At 50.6% G+C, this 20,343-nt stretch overlaps 1 protein-coding gene across 12 annotated transcripts in view; it reads left to right on the plus strand.

Moving 5' to 3' along the window:
- Nucleotides 1-20,343, plus strand: part of LARS2 (leucyl-tRNA synthetase 2, mitochondrial) — a 283,596-nt gene that overhangs the window by 216,266 nt on the left and 46,987 nt on the right. For all 12 annotated transcript variants that reach the window (XR_016214329.1, XR_007921592.3, XM_051851689.3 and 9 more), the window contains 4 exons: nucleotides 2,218-2,325; nucleotides 4,641-4,800; nucleotides 15,877-15,981; nucleotides 18,411-18,526. Coding sequence is in view for 10 of the 12 variants with exons in the window: in XM_051851689.3 (XP_051707649.3) it covers nucleotides 2,218-2,325; nucleotides 4,641-4,800; nucleotides 15,877-15,981; nucleotides 18,411-18,526 (489 nt within the window). In the remaining 2 variants the exon portion in view is untranslated. The remainder of the gene's footprint in view (nucleotides 1-2,217; nucleotides 2,326-4,640; nucleotides 4,801-15,876; nucleotides 15,982-18,410; nucleotides 18,527-20,343) is intronic.

Below are 20,343 nucleotides of genomic sequence, written 5' to 3' on the forward strand. Positions count from 1 at the left end.
AAGGGAATGGAAGCTGTCTGATCTCTCATCAGTACCTCTGAGTCAGAGAGTGATAAGCTGAAATGAGCTGAAATATGGATGTGGGAAAGATGGAATTTAGGTACTGCTCTTAGAAAGTGGTAATTGCAGGGTGGGCGCTGTGGCATAACAGGTAAAGCTGCCACCTGCAACTCTGACGTCCCATGTGGGTGCCAGTTCAAGTCCCGGATGCTCCACTTCTGATCCAGCTCCCTGCTGTTGTGCTGGGAAAGCATTAGCAAATGACCCAAGTGCTTGGATCCCTGCACCCACATGGGAATCCTACTAGAAGCTCCTGGCTCCTGGCTTTGGACCGGCCCAGCTGTGGCTGTTAGGCCATTTGGGGAGTGAACCAACAGATGGAAAATCTCGCTCAGTCTGTGTCTCTCCCTCTGTCTCTGTATCTCTGCATTTCAAATAAAGAAATCTTTAAAAATTAAAAAATAAAGTAGTGATTGCAGGTGGTGTGTAGGACCGCACATGCTTTGGGGACTTGGCTACACCTTGCTTCCGGTCCTCTTCCACAGTTCCACCCATGCCTGGGGCTGACTTAGGGAACGTTTCTGAGGTTCCTTTCTTTATCTGGGAGGTGGAGACGCTACTGCTTGACTTCTGCTGTTGGGGAGATTAAATGAGGCGCAGTATGCATAGGTGCCTGGTGCTTTGATGGTGTGCAGTGCACGCGGACCTGTGCTACAGGGGCTGTCACTCCCCTTGCTACGTGCCTGGGGATCTGGGAATTTAATGCGCCTTTGGCCAGGACAAGGCACAATTGCAAGCTGTGGGCCAGGTCCTGCTTGGCAGTTGTCATAGAGATCACAGGCCAACATTTCCTCATGCTGACCTGAATTCAGATCAGGAGCATTGTGGGATTAAGACTCGTGACCCACCCAGTGCCAAACTTGGCAGTAAGTTTTTGTTTCATTTTGGTGTTAAGTAATCACATAAATCTCTAGCTTGTTGAACAGTCGTAACAAGCCGTGTGCATAGGTTGACAGATGTAGGAAATGCACAGTTCTGTTTTGTGTTTTTAATCACACAGTCGAGTAAGTCTGTGTGCGAGGCTGGCAGAGTGCTGCTGGTGAGTCTGGGCTTTCGTCCTGGCTCCTCATCTCCCACGACCTTGCAGGGGCCAGCACACCTCTCAGCCTAAGTTTGCTCATCTGAAAATGTGCTGCCGTGCGGAGCGTGTAAAAGCAGATGCACGTGAAGTCACTGTATGAATTACAGACCGCTGCACAAACAATGCATCATTTTACTGCCTGCATTAACTGTAATACTATTACAGGTTTTTTTTGAGATGGACTCTTCATATTACGAACATATGCGTTTACTTTTACATTCATCTGTTGAAGGAAGATGTCTTCAAGTAAGGGCCAATATGTGCATGAGGACATAGAGAATAATGCATAGGAAAACCTCCTTTTTATAGGAATTTAGGCTAAAGATGAACATCAGTATTCATTTTAATAGCAAATGTTTGCACAGATTAATGTTATGTTTCCCTTATGCTTATTTGTATTTTTTAAAATTTTTTTTATGCTGGTTTTTATTTATTTGAGAGAGAACTCCCATCCACTGGTTCACTCTCTAAAGGCCCACAACAACCAGGGCCAGAGCTAAGAGCTGAGAGCACGGCCCAGGCCTCGCACTGGGTGGCAGGAACCCAAGTACTTGAGCTGTTGGCACTGCCTCCCAGGCTCTGCATCAGTGCAAAGCCACAGTCAGGAGCCAGAGCCAGGAATCCAACCCAGGCACCCCTGACGGTGGAGGCCACTGTATAGTCCCTAGGCTAAGTGCCTCTTCTTAATCTCTGGTTTTTAAATGCAGAGATACCGTTTATAATGTTGTGTTTGTGACCTAGTTGAACTGTAGAACACCCATGAATGGCTTGTAGAGTTTCCAAATTCATAGGCTTGAGGTTCTCTTCAGTTCTCAGCCCGTGGGAGAGAATGCACTAAGCACAAGCACCAGGAATAGGAATTGTGGTCTTTCTTGTTTATTTCCTTCCTCTTTGGAGCCTGGGCTCCCTCAGAGAGAAATCGGTGGGGCCCAGCTGGTGAGTGGAGTCACCACGAGCATGGCCGTCCCCAACCTACGACTTGGCCGGTGTAGCTGGGGAGGGCAGCCTCTGCTGCCTCCTTTGGTGCCCCCACTTTTCCTACGTTAACCTGCTTCCCTGTCCTTTCGTTCCCTCAGGCCATGAAGGACGCCTTGGCAGACCTTCCCGAATGGTATGGAATCAGGGGCATGCAAGCCCACTGGATCGGAGACTGTGTGGGCTGCCACCTGGACTTCACGTTAAAGGTGAGCGAGCGAGGCGCCTGCAGCAGTGCACGCGCACAGTTCCCCTTTGCATTTGGCAACTCTGACTCGGCACCTTGAACTCCACGACAGCACCGTCCAACAGAAAGATCCCACAAGCCTCGTACGTAGTTGTCATTTCTGTAGAACTCACATTTTTTAAAGTGGGAAGAAAGACATGAAATTAATTTTGATGACATTTTATTTGACCGATTAAACCAAAATACTGTTTACAAATGTGATCAATTTTTTAAAAGATTTATTAAAGAAATAGTTGATATCTTGTTATAGTTCAGTCCTAAATCTACTATATTTATTGTTTAAGGAGTCATTTTTTATTTATTTGAAAAAGCAAAATTAGAAAGGACTTCGATCCACTAGTTCACTCCCCCAAATGACTGCAAAGGCCAGGGCTGGGCCAGCCTGAAGCCAGGAGCCAGGAGCCTTCTCTGGGTCTCCCATGTGGGTGCAGGGGCCCAAGCACTTGGGCCATCTTCCACTGCTTTCCTGGGTGCATGATCAGGGAGCTGGATTGGAAATGGAGCAGCCGAGCCTTGAACCAGCACCTGTATGGGATGCCTGTGTCACAGACTGTGACTTAACCCCCTGAGCCACAACGCTGGCCCTGTGAAGTCCACTGTCTTCTATACCCACAGCAGAAACTTTCAAGTGAGTCCTAGCCATGTAGTGTACCGGCTACCATTCTGGACAGCACAGATACGCGGCGTGTCCTGGTGGGCCCTGAACTCCCTGAAGTTCTGTGCAGAATGTGTGTGTGGACTGTTCACCGCACAGAAGGACCACGGGCTTGACTGTGTTCTCGATGGGGTGTGTGTGTGTGTGTGTGATGTCACAGAGCCATTAAAAGCCCAGGGGCAGAGCTGAACCATGTCATCATCTCAGAGGCTGATGGACCTCAACTGTTTAGGACGAGGCCCAACACCGGTGGCCTGCTGTGGAAACATGGCTGACAGGTGCAGCTAAGGTGGCTTCCTCCAGGACATGCCACCAGAGCTTTGCTCTTTGTGTTGACACGAGAGCGCTTCTGTCGCCGGTCCTTTCCTGGGAGTTCTTTTCATCCTTCAGGTTCTTCTCTGATCCAGGCTTTGGTGCTCTGTTCATTTAGCTCTGAACCCCGCCCTCCCCTTAGTCCCTGTCAGAACCTTGAGGAGAGAAAGCAGCAGCAGCCCAGAGAGGAGGCTGGCTGCCTTCGGGACCCGCCCTCCTGATGGCCGTAGCTGGTGCCTGCTCAGCCCCTGAGTTCATGATTCCCTGTGCAGCCCCGTGCAGAGGAGGCCCGGCTCATCCAGCCTCCAGCCAGGGAAGCCCCGCTCTGGGGAGAGCGCACGGGAAACCGTGGGTCAGCAGACCCCACGCAGACGCCTCCTCTGCCACTCTGCTGAGGGGGTGGCCAGGGCCCTGGACTGCATTCCAGCGTGCCTTCGGGGCTGTCTCTTTGGTTAGCCCTGGTCTGGTGCCCGTCTCAAGGGCCTTTGCCTCTCAGCCAGGGTCAGAGGTGTGGGCGCCTGTGCCTCGGACATCTTCCACATTCCCCCCTTCGTGGACATTGGGTTGGGAAAATGTTTGGGTCTCCACTCCTGAACCCACTTGAAACTGAGACGGGGTAGCTCACTGTGAGGATGCCAGAACATTTTCCGTTACGGGGGACAGACTGTGTGGTTGTGCCCCTGGGGCCCCAGGCCCGGCTCCGTGGGTGACACCTAATCGGCACCCAGGCCACGTTGTAGACTTAGTTCATTGTTGGCACTCCGTCATCACGCTTGAATAAATGTAAGAAGGAAGTCATGCCTGTCCTCTCTGTGGCCTCCATGTCTGTCACGTAATCTGCACTCAGTGGGTGCCTGCTGTATGCTCCTTCCAGCTCTGAGCCCAGGACGGACTATCATTAATAACCTCAGTGGCCGTTTGCTTAGAACAGTGCAGCCCTTTGTTTTTCTGCTTTGTCCTGAAGTCCCTGAGGGAAACACAACTCCTTTCTCGCAACAAAAATGAGGTGCCGTTGACAGGTACTTCTTCTGATCTAGGAACAAGGGAGCCAGAAAACCAGGAGGGCGCCGTTCTGAGCGTGCTGTGACCACCTTCGGGCTGGGGCTGTCCACATGCCTGGTGCTGGCCCCTGCAGGGTTCTGAAAGGGGAGCCGCCTGTCCTTTCTCTGCCCCTGCTACGTGCCGTCTCAGCCACCACACCCCCGGGCTGTGGTCAGAACAAGGAGGGAAGGGGTGGGCACGTGGGCAGGGAGCAGCCCAGCGCAGAGGGGGCACCGAGGAACAAACTGCCTCTTGTTTCCCCCTGCCAGGTTGATGGGCAAGCCACAGGAGAAAAGCTGACCGCCTACACGGCCTCCCCCGAGGCTATTTATGGTGCATCCCACGTGGCCATCTCCCCCAGCCACCGGCTCCTGCATGGGCACAGCGGCCTGAAGGAAGCCCTACAGAAGGCGCTTGTCCCTGGCAGAGGTGAGTTGACAGCCGGGTCGCTGCCTTCCTTTGGGCCAGCCCCGTGGGAAAGTTGGATGGAGTTCCAGGCTTCTGGCGTTGTCCTGGCCCAGGCCTGGCTGTTGTGGGCATTTGAGGAGTGAATCAGCAGGTGGAGGATCTCTCTCTCTCTCTCTCTCTCTCTCTCTCTCCCCCTCCCTCTCTCTCTCTCTGCCTTTCAAGTAAATGAAAATAAACAAACATTAAAAGAGCAAGTGAAAGTGAAATCTGAAAATGTTCCATCTCTTGCCTCTGGCTTGATTGTGAGATTGTCTGCATCTGGCGATTAAAAACTCTGGTCTTGGCCAGCGCCGCGGCTCACTAGGCTAATCCTCCACCTACGGCGCCGGCAATCCGGGTTCTAGTCCCGGTCGGGGCACCAGTTCTGTCCTGTTTGCTCCTCTTCCAGTCAAGCTCTCTGCTGTGGCCCAGGAAGGCAGTGGAGGATGGCCCAAGTGCTTGGGTCCTGCACCTGCATGGGAGACCAGGAGGACACCAGGCTCCTGGCTTTGGGTCGGCACAGCACACTGGCCATGGTGGCCATTTGGGAGGTGAACCAACAGAAGGAAGACCTTTCTCTCTGTCTCATTGTCTAACTCTGCCTGTCAAAAAAAAAAAAAAAAAAAAAAAACCAAAAAATTCTGGTCTTTTTTTCATTATAATCCAGATTTGAAGCATTTTTCCAGAAAGAATAGAATCTTCTCTTAATTTACAAATCCATCATCAAATAAAACCTCGCTGATAGGGGCTACAGGGAAGCCCCTGGGAAAGAGAGACAGCTCCGCCAACGACTTCATTTGATTACTGTAAAGAATTCTTCGCTCCCCCAAGCAGATGAGCCGAGTCCTGCTCAGCACAGGTCTTTAACAGGTTTGCTTTATGAATGGATCGAGCCGACATGGAGGGAAGACCTGGGACGTGCTAATGCGTTCGTCAAGGTCCTGTGGTCGCAAGCAACAGAATCTGTCTCTGGCTCACCCAGAGGACAAGGGGAACATGTTGGAGGCTCACTGGCCGGAGGAACAGCTGGAAGAGGACTCAGGGGTTGAGGGGAGGGTTGCCAGTGTGAACTAAGAGACTGTCCCTTGAGTGCCACCGTCAGAGTACACATGCCCTCGCTCTGCCTTCAGAGCCCGGAGCACTTGCCTGGAGATGCCAGCTGCAGGGCACAGGGGCCCAGGACCTCTGTCTGGGCAAAAGGAAGATCAGGCACTTACCTCCATAGAACGTTAAGACTGTCACCAGGGAGGGGCGCTCTCCCACGGGTGCTCAGCGGCCTAGGCCGGTGAGAGGAAGTCTGTCATCAGGGAGACATGGTTCTCTGGAGCAATTGATTTCTGCCAAAAATCTCACCCCTGTTCCATTTCATATACCCTAAACTGCAACCCAAAGTACAGAGTCTGAATGATTGGGGCCTGAAATAATAAATATTCTTGTTTGGGGTCGTGATCTAAAGTTGCCATTTTTTTTAAAAGATTTATTTATTTATTTGAAAGAGTTACACAGAGCGAGAAGGAGAGGCAGAGAGAGAGAGAGAGAGAGGTCTTGCATCTGATGGTTCACTCCCCAACTGGCTGCAATGGCTGGAGCTGCGCCGATCGGAAGCCAGGAGCCAGGAGCCAGGAGCTTCTTCCAGGTCTCCCATGCAGGTGCAGGGGCCCAAGGACTTGGGCCATCTTCTACTGCTTTCCCAGGCCATAGCAGAGAGCTGGATCTGAAATGGAGCAGCCCGGTCTCGAACCAGTACCCATATTGGATGCCGGCGCTTCAGGCCAGCTTCAGTGCCGGCCCCTAACGTTGCCATTTTTGAAATAACCAGAATGAAGCATTGCCTGATGCCAGGTTAGGGAGAGAGACAATGTCATCTGTCATCATGCCTTAGCTGTGCTTAAGATTGTTTACTCAGAGCGTCCAAGCCCGTGTTCCAGTCCGTGCGCGCCTCCTAAGAGCCTGCTGTGGACCGAGCACTCCGGGAGCCGCAGTCTGATCGTGGCTGCCCCTGGGGTCTCCGAACCCAGCACAGCCATAGTGTGCGCCATTCACTCAGGCAGCATCGGGCACTACCATCTCCTGGTTTTCTCTCTCTCTCTTTTTTTTTTGTAATATATTGAAATAGAGAAGAAAGTCTTCGGTTAAATTGCAGTGTGTGCTTATAAACCCAATATTGCTGTCTCTCTCAGGTATATTTTCTTCTACTTACTCAAAATAAAAACTGGGTCCTTTTCAACTATTTAGTTTAGTTTCTACTCTCATGAGCAATTTGCGATTCCTTAAGGGCACCGAGGGTTGAAGATCATCTAAAATTGAAAAGCTAATAAATGGAAATGTCTAGCCATTAGATTTTTTTTCTTGTGGTTAATTTGGAGACACAAATTAAAATAAGGCAATATTAGGAGGGAATTAATGAGCTAATAAGCTATAAAAGATGGAGTTCCTTAGATAAAAGATACTGTATAAATTCACACATGAGCCGGCGCCGTGGCTCAATAGGCTAATCCTCCACCTTGCGGCGCCGGCACACCGGGTTCGAGTCCCGGTTGGGGCGCCGGATTCTGTCCCGGTTGCCCCTCTTCCAGGCCAGCTCTCTGCTATGGCCAGGGAGTGCAGTGGAGGATGGCCCAGGTGCTTGGGCCCTGCACCCCATGGGAGACCAGGAAAAGCACCTGGCTCCTGGCTCCTGCCAGGATCAGCGCGGTGCGCCGGCTGCAGCGGCGGCCATTGGAGGGTGAACCAACGGCAAAAAGGAAGACCTTTCTCTCTCTGTCTCTCTCTCTCACTGTCCACTCTGCCTGTCAAAAAAAAAAAAAAAAAAAAAAAAAAAAAAAAAAAAAAAAAAATTCACACATGTTCATGTGTCAAAACTGAGGAATTATTGGCTGTATGCTCACGGCAGTGTCTTCCTGACCATCTGGGTCTCAGAGTGTGTGGTTTGGCCTGGTCATTTCATTCTGGCAAATGTACTAATTGAGTGCCCGGTGTAATTTTGTGTCTGGAAATTCTCATTAGTGACTTTCTCACTCTTTTTAATAATCTGCAGTAGATCCAAATGGACCATTAGATGTTGGCACTAGTTTTTTCTGGTTCTGGTTTTCAGAATGGAAATTTTCTTTGTGTAGCTGTCAGTTGATGCAGAGTCCCTAGCTGAATTGGCAGAAGTCGCTGGATTTTGACAGGTGACGTTTGCAGTCACCTACACCGGTCAGTGCATTGAGCGCAGTGTGGTTTTCCCAGAAGGTATCTGAGTATCCTAGGAATGGGAATGTGTGGGCTATGCTTTAGTCTTTATGTGGGGGTGGAGGGGACTGTGTTTTAGCCCTGGGGTTGTGTCACTGCTGTCATTTCCCCTGTTCTTGAGCATCAGGTGTTTCTGGTGGCCAGTGTTAAAGCCGTGCCGCCGAGGGTCACGGCACCACACAGTTGTGAAGGAATTCAGCGCTGGCTGCACTTTAAATGATCAGCCATGAATCCCTGCTGTTGCGAAGTAGATTTCTACCTACTGGCTCCCGATGTGGCACAAGATGACCACGGTTCTGTTTCCCGATCCACCTGTGTGACCTAAGGACCGCCACACAAGCCTTGTCAGTGTAGCTTTCTCCATCAAGCAGTGATGGAGCTGTCCAGGAAGGTGGTCTTAGGGGACCTCGTGGGTAGGGAGGGAGCCTGGGGGTGTCGCATGTGGACAGGGTGGGCTGTGAGTGACCGAGAGGAAGCAGGTAGCCTGGCCTACCTCATTAGTTAGGGAATGAGAGGCTGCAGACCACAGAGCCACAGGGGCCAGAACGGAGAGGAGGGGCAGCTCTGAGAAGCACGTAGAGGGTGGCCAGGGCGCATGGTCCCAGGACGAGTCCCTGGTTTCCGGCCTGGCCAACTGGGTTGCTGACGTCGACGGCATATGAGTGCTTTTTGCGTAGCATCCTATAATCTGGCACAGAGCCCTTCAAGAGAGGAATCGGCGCAAGGTGCTTCCCTAGTATTCTTAAAATTTCATTTATTTCCATAATCATTGGCGCCTCCTATTCTCAGCCGACCCACGCTGACTTAAGTCTTGTTATGTAATCTCTGGCTCACTAGGAACCATAAAAAGCCTCGATGGGGAAATATCCGAATTCTAGGAGCTGTTCTGTCTCTTCCTGGAATCTGCTTCTGCGTTCCTCGGATTCAGATGTCCAAGCCCCGGGGGCTTTAGAACCCCTGCTTTTAGTGAGTCACCACCTGTTTGCACAGTGTGTTTTTGGCCAAAAGGAGAAATGAGGTCTGTCTAAAGGGTAACTCAGAACCCTGTTGTTCTTGATATTAAATAATTGATTTCTCACTCTTGCTTTGCCCCTGTCCCCAAAGACTCAGCTTGGGGCTGGGATACAGGAGTAGGGAGTGCATCTGTAGCCCTAGGATTACAGTTTGGTATTTAACCAAACTGCTTCCAGTAGCATTCCTTCCACGCATGTCAGTAGGAACTGTGTGGAGGAGAAAGCTTCTGTGCTCAGGATATCTGAAATCAACAAAAATCAACAGTGGGGCTGGTGCAGTGGTGTAGTGGGCTGATCTCCGCCTGCAGCACTGGCATCCCATATGGGCACCAGTTCAAGTCCCAGCTGCTCCGCTTCCCATCCAGCTCTCTTCTGTGGCCTGGGAAAGAAGTAGGAGATGGCCCAAATCCTTGGGCCCCTGCACCCACATGGTAGACAGGAAGAAGCTCCTGGCTCCTGGCTTTGGATTGGCCCAGCTCTGGCCATTGCCACCATTTGGGGAGTGAACCAATGGATGGAAGATCTTTTTCTCTTTGTCTCACTCTACCTCTCAAATAAAATCTTTTTTTTTTTTTTTTTTTATTTTTGACAGGCGGAGTGGACAGTGAGAGAGAGACAGAAAGGTCTTCCTTTTTGCCATTGGTTCACCCTCCAATGGCCACCGTGGCTGGCGCGCTGCGGCCGGTGCACCGCGCTGATCCGATGGCAGAAGCCAGGTACTTCTCCTGGTCTCTCATGGGGTGCAGGGCCCAAGCACTTGGGCCATCCTCCACTGCACTCATTTCTTTGCCACAGCAGAGAGCTGGCCTGGAAGAGGGGCAACCGGGACAGAATCCGGTGCCCCGACCGGGACTAGAACCCTGTATGCCGGCTCGCAAGGTGGAGGATTAGCCTAGTGAGCCACGGCGCTGGCTCAAATAAAATCTTTAAAAAAAAAAAAAAAAAATCATGGCCGGCGCCGCGGCTCACTAGGCTGATCCTCTGCCTAGCGGCACCGGCACCCCGGATTCTAGTCCCGGTCGGGGCACTGGATTCTTTCCTGGTTGCCCCTCTTCCAGGCCAGCTCTCTGCTGTGGCCCGGGAGTGCAGTGGAGGATGTGGCCCAAGTCCTTGGGCCCTGCACCCCATGGGAGACCAGGAGAAGCACCTGGCTCCTGCCTTGAGATCAGCACAATGTGCCAGCCGCAGCAGCCATTGGAGGGTGAACCAACGGCAAAGGAAGACCTTACTCTCTGTCTCTCTCTCTCTCTCACTGTCCACTCTGCCTGTCAAAAAAAAAAAAAAAAAAAAAAAAAACAAACACTGGAAGCTTCAGGCTTTCGTTTTGTTGCAAGAAATCAATGTTGACACGTGGCATGCAAGTTGTGATAACTGTGCATTAACTTCAAATCCGCTGATATTTAGGTTGAAAGACTAATTTTTTTCTAATTGGAAAACTAACATAATAGAACATTTATCTTTTTTTTCTAAGAGTTTATTTATTTATTTTGAGTGGCAGAGTTACAGAGAGGAGAGATAGACAGAAAGGTCTTCCATCTGCTGGTTTACTCCCCAAATGGCCGCAACAGGCAAAGCTGGGTCAGTCCAAAGCCAGGAGCCAGGAGCTTCTTTCAGGTCTCCATTGCAGGTGCAGGGACCCAAGCACTTGGACCGTCTTCTCAGGCCATAGCAGAGAGCTGGACCAGAAGAGGGGCAGCCGGGACGTGAACCGGTGACCATATGGAATGCTGGCGCCACAGGTGGAGGCCTAGACTACTACACCACAGCGCCAGCCCAGTAATAGAACTTTTATATGCAATTGAAACAATCAAAACCTATAGTATAATGCTCTCTTGCAGCAACTTTATGGAGATGTAATTCAGATGCCATTTAATTCACCCATTTAAAGCCGTACCATTCAGTGGTTTTTAGTACCTCTCGGAGCTGTGCAGCCATCTTCACAGTGAATCTTAGAACATTTTCATGGTCCCCAGAAGAACACCCATGACCTGTAGCAGTCAGCACCCTCCCCACTCCCGCACTATTCCTGCCTCATTCCCAGCCCTAGGCAACCAATCCCCTACCTCCAGTCTCCCTAGACTTGCCCGTTCTGAACGTCTCACGTAAACTCACGTAAACGGAATGATGCAGCATTGGTCCTTTTGCTGCCCTTTGGTGAGCATGTTTTCAGGGTTCTTCCATGCTGTAGCAGTTTCCACACTTCCCTCTTTGAACTTCCAGATGGCACTCCATCCAGGTATGTGCCGCACTTCACTGGTGCTGTTCATCAGGCGGTGGCGTGACGGCTGTTTCCACGTCCTTGGCTTCTTTATCACCACTGCTGTGAACGTTCACACAGAGTTCTGTGTGGACATGTGTTTTATTTCTTTGGCCCCTTACCTAAGAGTGGATGGGGGTCTTCACGGGGAGCAGGTGCTTGGTACAGTGGTTAAGGCACTGTTTGGGATGCCCACATCCCATATTAAAGTGCCTGGTTTGAGCCCCAGTTCTCCACTTCTGATCCAGCTTCCTACTGATGCACATTCTTGGGTGATGCTCATGGCTCAAGTACCTGGGTCGCTGCCACCCACATGGGAGATCTGGATTGAATCCCTGGCTTTGACCTGGTCCAACCCTGGCTATTGAGGACATTTGGGGAGTGAATAGGAGGATGGGAGAAATCTCTGTCTGTGTCTCTGTCTTTCTGCCTTTCAAATAAAATGAAAACAAATAAATAAATTTTTAAGAGTTCATGGAAATGTATATTATGAAAAAATGCATGGATTTCAAATACTTTTTTGCACTAAAATAACTGTCTTTAAAAAAAGGCGTATTTATTTATTTGAAAGGCAGAGTTACACAGAGAAGGAGATCTTCTGTCCACTGGTTCACTCCCCAAATGGCTGCAACAGCCAGGATTGGGCCAGGCAGAAACCAGGAGCCAGGAGCTTCTTCCTGGTCTCCCTTGTGGGTGCAGGGGCCCAAGCACTTGGGCCATATTCTACTGCTTTCCCAGGAGCATCAGCAGGGAGCTGGATCAGAAATAGAGCAGCCAGGACGTGAACCAGCACTCATATGGGCTACTGGCATTATAGGTGGTGGCTTAACCTGCTGTGCCACAGTGCCAGCCCCGATAACTTTATCTTTTACTTGAAATTTTTCGTGAATTTTTTGAAGTACCCTTGTATCATATGAAAAGTCAAAGAATACTAACAACAGGCCGGCGCCGCGGCTCACTAGGCTAATCCTCCGCCTAGCGGCGCCGGCACACCGGGTTCTAGTCCCGGTCGGGGCGCCGGATTCTGTCCCGGTTGCCCCTCTTCCAGGCCAGCCCTCTGCTGTGACCAGGGAGTGCAGTGGAGGATGGCCCAGGTGCTTGGGCCCTGCACCCCATGGGAGACCAGGAAAAGCACCTGGCTCCTGCCATCGGATCAGCGCGGTGCGCCGGCCGCAGCGCGCCGGCCGCGGCGGCCATTGGAGGGTGAACCAACGGCAAAGGAGGACCTTTCTCTCTGTCTCTCTCTCTCACTGTCCACTCTGCCTGTCAAAAACAAAAACAAAAAAAAAAAACAAAAAAAAAAAAGAATACTAACAACAATAACAATAGCCTTCTTGCCCAGCCTCTCCTAATTATTTTAGACGTGTGTTCTCTAGTGGCTCTGACAGAATCCTAGATAAACAGGGGTTTATTTCTTGTCCACCGGGAACTGAACAGGTATAACTAGTCTGCTGTCTGAGGCTGGTGGGGCCATTGCTCTCTCTTTCTCCTTCTTCATATTATCCGTGTTTTCTTTTATTTATTTATTTATTATTTTTTTTTATTTGACAGTTTGAGTTATAGACAGTGAGAGAGAGAGACAGAGAGAAAGGTCTTCCTTCAGTTGGTTCACTCCCCAAATGGCCACTACGGCCGGCGCACTGCGCTGATCGGAAGCCAGGAGCCAGGTGCTTCTTCCTGGTCTCCCACGTGGGTGCAGGGGCCAAGCACTTGGGCCATCCTCCACTGCCTTCCTGGACCACAGCAGAGAGCTGGACTGTAAGAGGAGCAACTGGGACTAGAACCCGGTGCCCATACGGGATTCCAGCGCCACAGGTGGAGGATTAACCAAGTGAGCCAAGGCGCCGGCCCTTATCCGTGTTTTCTAAGTGGTTCTTCACTTCATCACGTGTCAGTAAGCAAGAGTGGGCAGGCGAAGAATGGGGAGAAGGCCATGCTCCCTCCCTTTGAGAACATGACCTAGAAGTTGCCTCTGCCCTGTGCCCGAGGGCCATAACTGGCTGCAAGGGAAGCTGAGCAGTGCTGCTGTTAGCCCGGCAGCCACAAGCCCCGCTCAGCCTCCCGTTGCTGAATCAGAAGAGGCAGATAGAGCAGTCAACTGGCAGTGTCTACATAGCCTTTGCTCTCATGGACCTCCACGTCCGTGTCATGTGCCCACATTGCTGTGTCTCAGTTCACATTGCCTAGTGTCTTTCACTCTGACCTCACCTTCCAGCCTGCTACCAACAGTGTATCATGTTGGCAGGATTTGCAGATATGCATGTCTCCTTTGAGAAGGGCCTGCTATGGAATCAGAGGCACAGGTCCCAACTCTGAGAAGCGAGTCCTCACGTGGCTGGCTCTGGCAGCTTGTGCCACCCAGGTCATACATCTGGACCCTAGCCTTGGAGAGCAGTTGGGGTTGCACTTCACTCTGTCCCCACCACACCCTGGCCTGTGCTTCCTGACACCCCAGGTCAAAGAAGGTAAACACTGGCTTCAAGGGGCCAGCACTGTGATGCAGGGGGCTAAGACTCCACCTCCGGCACTGGCATCACATATGGGTGCCAATTTGTGTCCCTGCTGTTCCACTTCCAATCCAAAGCTTTGCTTATGGCCTGGGAGGACAGTAAAAGATGACCCAAGCGCTTGGTCCCCTGTGCCCACTTGGGAGTCCCAAGGGAAGCTCCTGGCTCCTGGCTTTGGATCAACCCGGCTCCAGCTGTTGCAGTCAGTTGGGGAGTGAACCAGTGGATGAAAGACTTCTCTTTCTGTGACTCTGCCTCTCAAATAAATAAATAAAAATCTAAAAGAACAACAACAAAAAACTAGCTTAGATGCATACAGAGCCTACCTTTACCTCTCTGAAATATGAATCCTAAATTCTGGATTTGAGTGGGGGGCTTTATAAAATACATCTTAGAGAATTACATGAAGTCTTAAAACACAGCAAGTGTTGTAAATCATGAGAGGCTATGCATTGTCAGTTACATGTGTTGTCAATACTCAGAGCCCAGTTTGTACACCTCTCGTCCTTTCTCGCCCTGGGGCTTTATTTAGTTCTTCCTGCCTCCACCCTACACTCAGTGAAGATCTGTGCACACGCGTGTGCAGCTTAGTGTGAAACTGATACAGTGTTTGGGTAAATCCCAGTGGCTTTATTATGACCACATAAATAATGTTCCCAGGTGAGCCAAGCTTATACTGTGATTATATTTTCATTTTTACTTTTAACTTCTGTTCTTCCTGAAATTCATAATGTTGTCTTTTTTTTTTTTCATTTGCTTTGTGTTTTTTGACCCTCCCCATAGCCCTTTGAGACTCCTCTGAATACAATTTCCTGCGTATTCCCACTTGCCAGATCATCTGCCAATTTCCTCATTTTCCTGAAGATGCCTCCCAGGCCCCTCTGCTGTGCTTGCATCTGACCTGGCCACTGTGCAGACAGAAGCCAGGAGAGTGCGCATCCAGACCCTCCCTCTGTCTTCATTCTGTGGATGTCCCTACTCTTTTTTCTCTATTGAATTCTCTAATTCCTGGAGCCCAGATCTGTCTCTTTTTTAATCTACCCCATTGTTTTACTGGAACACATCCTCTAGTATCTCTTAAGAAAAAGGTACTTGGGAAGGAACCATTTTGTCTCAGGATATCTGGGACTCTGTCTTCTCTCCTGTTCATGTTCTGCTCCCTACCCACTTCCATCTTCAAGTGTTGCGGTTTGGGATTTCAGATGTCTCCTAGTTCCACCGTAGATGGATTGTGTCTCTCATTCTTCTGTACAAGGGATCTTCAAAAAGTCCATGGAAATGAGTATTATGAAAAGCACTACGTGTAGCCAGTGCCACGGCTCACTAGGCTAATCCTCCGCCTAGCGGCACACTGGGTTCTAGTCCCAGTCGGGGCGCCGGATTCTGTCCCGGTTGCCCCTCTTCCAGGCCAGCTCTCTGCTGTGGCCCGGGAGTGCAGTGGAGGATGGCCTAAGTGCTTGGACCCTGCACCCCATGGGAGACCAGGAGAAGCACCTGGCTCCTGGCTTCAGATCAGCGTGGTGCGCAGGCTGCAGCGCGCCGGCCGTGGCGGCCATTGGAGGGTGAACCAACGGCAAAGGAAGACCTTTCTGTCTGTCTGTCTCTCTCTCTCACTGTCCACTCTGCCTGTCAAAAAATAAAAAATAAAATATTAAAAAAAAAATAAAAGCACTACGTGTAGATTTCCATTGTTCTGCAACAAAACAAACTTATGTTTAAATTCCACTTTCCCACAAACTTTATGAGGTCCCTCGATTACACTTGAAGTATTTTTCAACTATCTTTACAATCTGGAAAGCGCAATGCTGTTTTTGCTTCTTTGTTTATGAGCATAGATGAACATTCTCTCATGTGCTTGTGTAATCTGTTGATTTTTCCCCCCGGGTGTGAATTATCTATTAATACTCTTCAAAGGACAATTCTTTAACAAATTAGCATGAAACACAGACGTTCTGGTGCTGCTTCTCTTCCTCGTCTCCTCTGAGGTTCAGCTGGTGTTGCCGCCCGAGCTGCCCGGAGCCCACAGCTATTCTGTTCTCATTTTCAGATTGCCTCACACCTGTGATGGCTGTGAACATGCTCACCCAGCAGGAAGTCCCTGTCGTCATCACGGCCAGCGCTGACTTCGAAGGCTCTCTGGATTCAAAAATAGGTAAGGAGCTATTGAAATATAATCCCAATAATATACTTTAAAGGCTGAGGATCAGAATACTTGCCTGTTGCTGGCAACTGGCAGAACTGTGGATTCCAAGTGTGCTTTGCTTCTTTGTAAAGATGACTGCATTCTTCAAAAAGTTCATGGAAAATGGAATCAAAAGATTGTTTATTTTGGTGCAGAATGTTTTTGAAATCCATGCATGATATTTTCATGATGCCCATTTTCGGTGAACTTGTTTTTGAAGACCCCTTATATAACACACCTTGTTAGATGCTATTGAGAATAATTTTTTAAAAAGTCTGATTCATGACTCTTTAAAAAAAAAAAAAGATTTATTTATTTATTTGAAAGGCAGAAGGAGAGGCAGAGAGAGAGAGGACTTCCATCCACTGGTTCACTCCCCAAATGGCCACAACAGCTGGAGCTGGGCCCATCTGAAGCCAGGAGCTAGGAGCGTCTTCCAGGTCTCTCACGTGGGTGCAGGGACCCAAAGACTTGGGCCATCTTCTACTGCTTTCCCAGGCCATAGCACAGAGTTGGATCTGAAGTGGAGCAGCCAGGAGTCAAACCGGCGCCCATATGGGATGCCGGCGCTTCAGGCCAGGTCGTTAACCCGCTGTGCCACAGTGCCAGACCCCATGTCTTTGCACAGAGTTGGTGACCTGTATCCCTATGATGTGGGCAGTGATACAAGGCTGAGGAAAACCCAGTTTCCACGTTCATCCAGCCTGAGCAGCTCTGCACTGGGGGCTCAGGACACACATGACCCACGTGGGCACACATGACCCACGTGGGCACACATGACCCACGTGGGCTGGGTTTGGTGAAGGATTGGTTGGGGAGGTGCACTTGAGCTGCTCAGAAGAGGAAGGTGACACAATGGTGAAACTGAAGGCCTGTTTGGAACTGTGAATTGGACGTCCTTGGCAGTCTTCCCCATTCGTGAGTGTCAAAGCTGTCGTCACCTAAGAGCAGCCTGAGGAAGAACGCGGCGATGGGAACCTAGAGGCAGCTCTGTCTGATGTCCCAGTCCTCAGGATAGACCTGTGTGTCTCCCAGTACCAGCCAGCATCCCTGCTGGGGGTGCCGGCCAGAGCCTGGCACACAGACTGACTCCACACCCAGCTGTTTACGAGTGCACGGGAGAAGTCACTTTCATTAAAGTCACCTTTTCCCCCTCCTAATGCTGAGATCAGTTTTCGGGTAAATGGTTTGAAGAGGCACCAAAGCAGAAAAGCAGTACCACGCCATTGTGGCCGTCTGCCTCTGAACATTTTAACACAGGAAGCGTGCTGTTCAAGGAAGTAATTCCGTTTATCCATTTGCTCATCAGGAACATTTATTAACACAGCCAGCCGGGATAACCAATAAAGCAGGGTCTTGTTGATCTGGCTTTGGGAGTGGGGTTTGTTTATTTGATATTTTGGGTCAACTCCTTGAACAATACCGAGAATTAGGAAGGGGAATTTAGGTAGGCATAGAAAATTGTTTTTCCAATTGTGTTGAAACTGTTTTTCCTGTTGTCTTGATTTCCCATAGTTGAAAAATTAACATTTTCTAAATTCTTGTTTCTTGTCCTCCCAAGAAAAATGAAAATGGAAATAAACAAGAGATAAGGCAGTGTTTTTCCCGTGCCCCCTCCAGTGTTAGCAATAGCTCGCTTCCCGGAGCCTCACTCCACAACACCATGGGCCAGAACATTCTTTATGTGGCCAAGTCCATTTGGGGGTCATGATGCCCAGCTTCCAAACCACGCGCTGCGGGACGCAGGGGTGACCATGCCCTCCTCACCTTGCCCTGCGTCCCCAGCTAATCCCAGCTTGGGCCGGAATTGGGGGAGGGGAATGCTGCCCACCACAGCCCCTCCCCCCACAAGGCCCTTACAGAACCCATGGGAAAAACTGAGCCTTGTGCCCCCTGCAGCCAAAGCAGCAGCCGTGACCCCACCGTGTGCGCACTGCTTCACCCCTTCAAGGGCCCGGGCGGGCTGCAAAATGGAGGTCGACTCGGGCTGTACCCTTATCTTCAGGAACAAAACACAGTTGCCAGCCTGCCACCTCCTGGCTGAGCGGATCTTTCTGGGGTGCCAGGAAATGCTGGCGGAGGCAGCCACTGGCCGGGCACTGGGGAGGCTGGGAAAGAGGCTCCCCCAGCCGCCTGGGATCCGCTGTTTCAGCGACAGAGATTTGTGTATTTTAGCATTGCAGCTATTTAAAAAGAAAAAGAAACTGAGCCAAGGACAAAGACTGAAAGGAAATGCCACCGGCCTGGCAGCCTGGGTGTGTGCGAGTGGTGGGTTTCTTTAAGACCGTGTACTGTTTTCCCCATGCCTGTGACGTGGTCGCGTAGGTACTTCGGTGCTGTCAGTTGGTTGTGATTCGGGCACTTAAAAAGATGCTTTATGTCTCTTCCCCTCCGAATAGGAATTCCCAGCACGAGCTCAGAGGACAGGATGCTAGCCCACGCCCTGGGCCTACCCTACTCTGAAGTCATTGAGACTTTGCCGGACGGCACAGAGAGACTGAGCCACTCTGCTGAGGTCAGTGCCCCTAGGCCTGAGACAGACGGCGTCCTCCTAAAGCCCTGACCTTGGTGGCAGTTTGGCGAGCTGTCGTCCCTCTGGGGCCAGTGACAGCCTGCCCCCGCCTCCCCAACCTGTCCCCACCTCTAAGTCTGCAGCCTTGTTCCTTCATCTTCAGGATAAGTTTGTCAGCTCCGTGTCTGTCTCCTTCTGGAATAGTATGGTATCAAAGTAACTTCACTGTGTCTTGGGAATCTCCTGCCTGAGTAAGAGTCTTTCCCAAGGAATCTCGGGGGGGGGCAGTGGAAATTGGCCCTTCCTGGGAGAGGCAGCTGTTGTCTCCAGATGACTGATTTATGTCCCCCTGAAGGTGAGCTCCCAGAAGGCAGCAGAGAAGTTCTGATTGGAGTTTATTTGGTCGAGGTTGTCTCTGGCTCGCAGGAGGCAGCAGCTTTTGAAGAGGGTGCATCTGGCCGGATTTGAACCCAGCCTCTTGGGTGGAGCGAGACCAGAGAGTGATGGAAGAGGCAGGGGAGGGAGGGGCGTGGTTGAGAGCAGTGAGTCTCAAGCTGGAGCTCCCAGCAGAACCACCAGGTGGGCTTGTTACGCACGTGGCCTGGCTCCTCCCCTGAGGTATGGTTCAGTCATCTCAGGTGGGTGGGACTCACGAATGTGCATATCTAGAAAGTGTCTGGTGCTGTTGCTCACTGCGGCTGGCCTGGTTTAGAACCTTGCCGCTTAAAGTCTTGTCCCCTGATTGGTGACATTGGCAGCACTTGTCAGAAGGGTGGAATCTCAGACCAAGATCTCTGTGTGATTTCTATGTACAGTAAAGTTTAAGCATACTGTAGTACTCATTCCTTTTTTTTTTTTTTTTCATTTTATTTTTTAATTATTTGAAAGGCAGAGATAGAAGGATGGAGAGGGAGAGGGAGATCTTCAATCTGCTAGCTCACCCCACAGATGGCCACAGCAGCTTGTGGCTGAGCCAGGCTGAAGCCAGGAGCCAAGAGCTTCCTCCAGGTCTCCTACTTGGGTGACAGGAGCTGGAGGACTTGAGACATCTCCTGCTGCTTTCCCAGGTGCACTAGCAGGGAGCTGGGTTAGAAATGGAGCAGCCAGGACTTGAACCTACGCCTACATGGGATGCCAGCACCTGGAGCACTTTTTTTTTTTTTTTAAGATTTACTTATTTTATTTGAAAGTCAGAGTTAGACAGAGAGAGCGAGAGAGAGAAGTCTTCCAAACACTGGTTCACTCCCCAATTGGCTGCAACAGCCAGAGCTGCACCGATCTGAAGCCAGGAGCCAGGAGCTTCTTCCAGGTCTTCCACATGGGTGCAGGGGCCCAAGGACTTGGACCAACCCCTACTGCTTTCCCAGGCCATAGCAGAGAGCTGGATCGGAAGTGGAGCAGCCAGGACTCAAACCGGCACCCATATGGGATGTCAGCACTGCAGGCAGCATCTTTACGGAACCGCTATGCCACAGTGCTGGCCCCGAGCACTTGTTCTTAAACATGGCTGTAAATTGCAAGTATCCAGGAAGTGTTTTAAAATACCAATGCCTGGGGTCCCACCCCAACGTTCAGAGTTAATGGCTATTGGTGAGGACTTGGATTGGACATCGAGAGTGGTCAGAGCTTTCCAGGTGTTTCTCATGTGCAGCAGGATCTGGGAACGCCTGGGCTAGCATGGTGATCCCACATCTGGCCGCATCTCTGAATCACCCGGGAGGTGCTTCCTGGCCCTGCCCTGGGTGATCCTGACTCCGTCAGACCTGAAGATGCAGGTTTTTCAGGTTTCTGATACAACTACAGGTTTTTTTCCTTTCTAA

This window comes from Oryctolagus cuniculus, chromosome 10, assembly GCF_051225735.1.
Source record: "Oryctolagus cuniculus isolate XC-2025 breed Fujian yellow rabbit chromosome 10, ASM5122573v1, whole genome shotgun sequence".
In the NCBI taxonomy this organism is placed as follows: Eukaryota; Metazoa; Chordata; class Mammalia; order Lagomorpha; family Leporidae; genus Oryctolagus; species Oryctolagus cuniculus.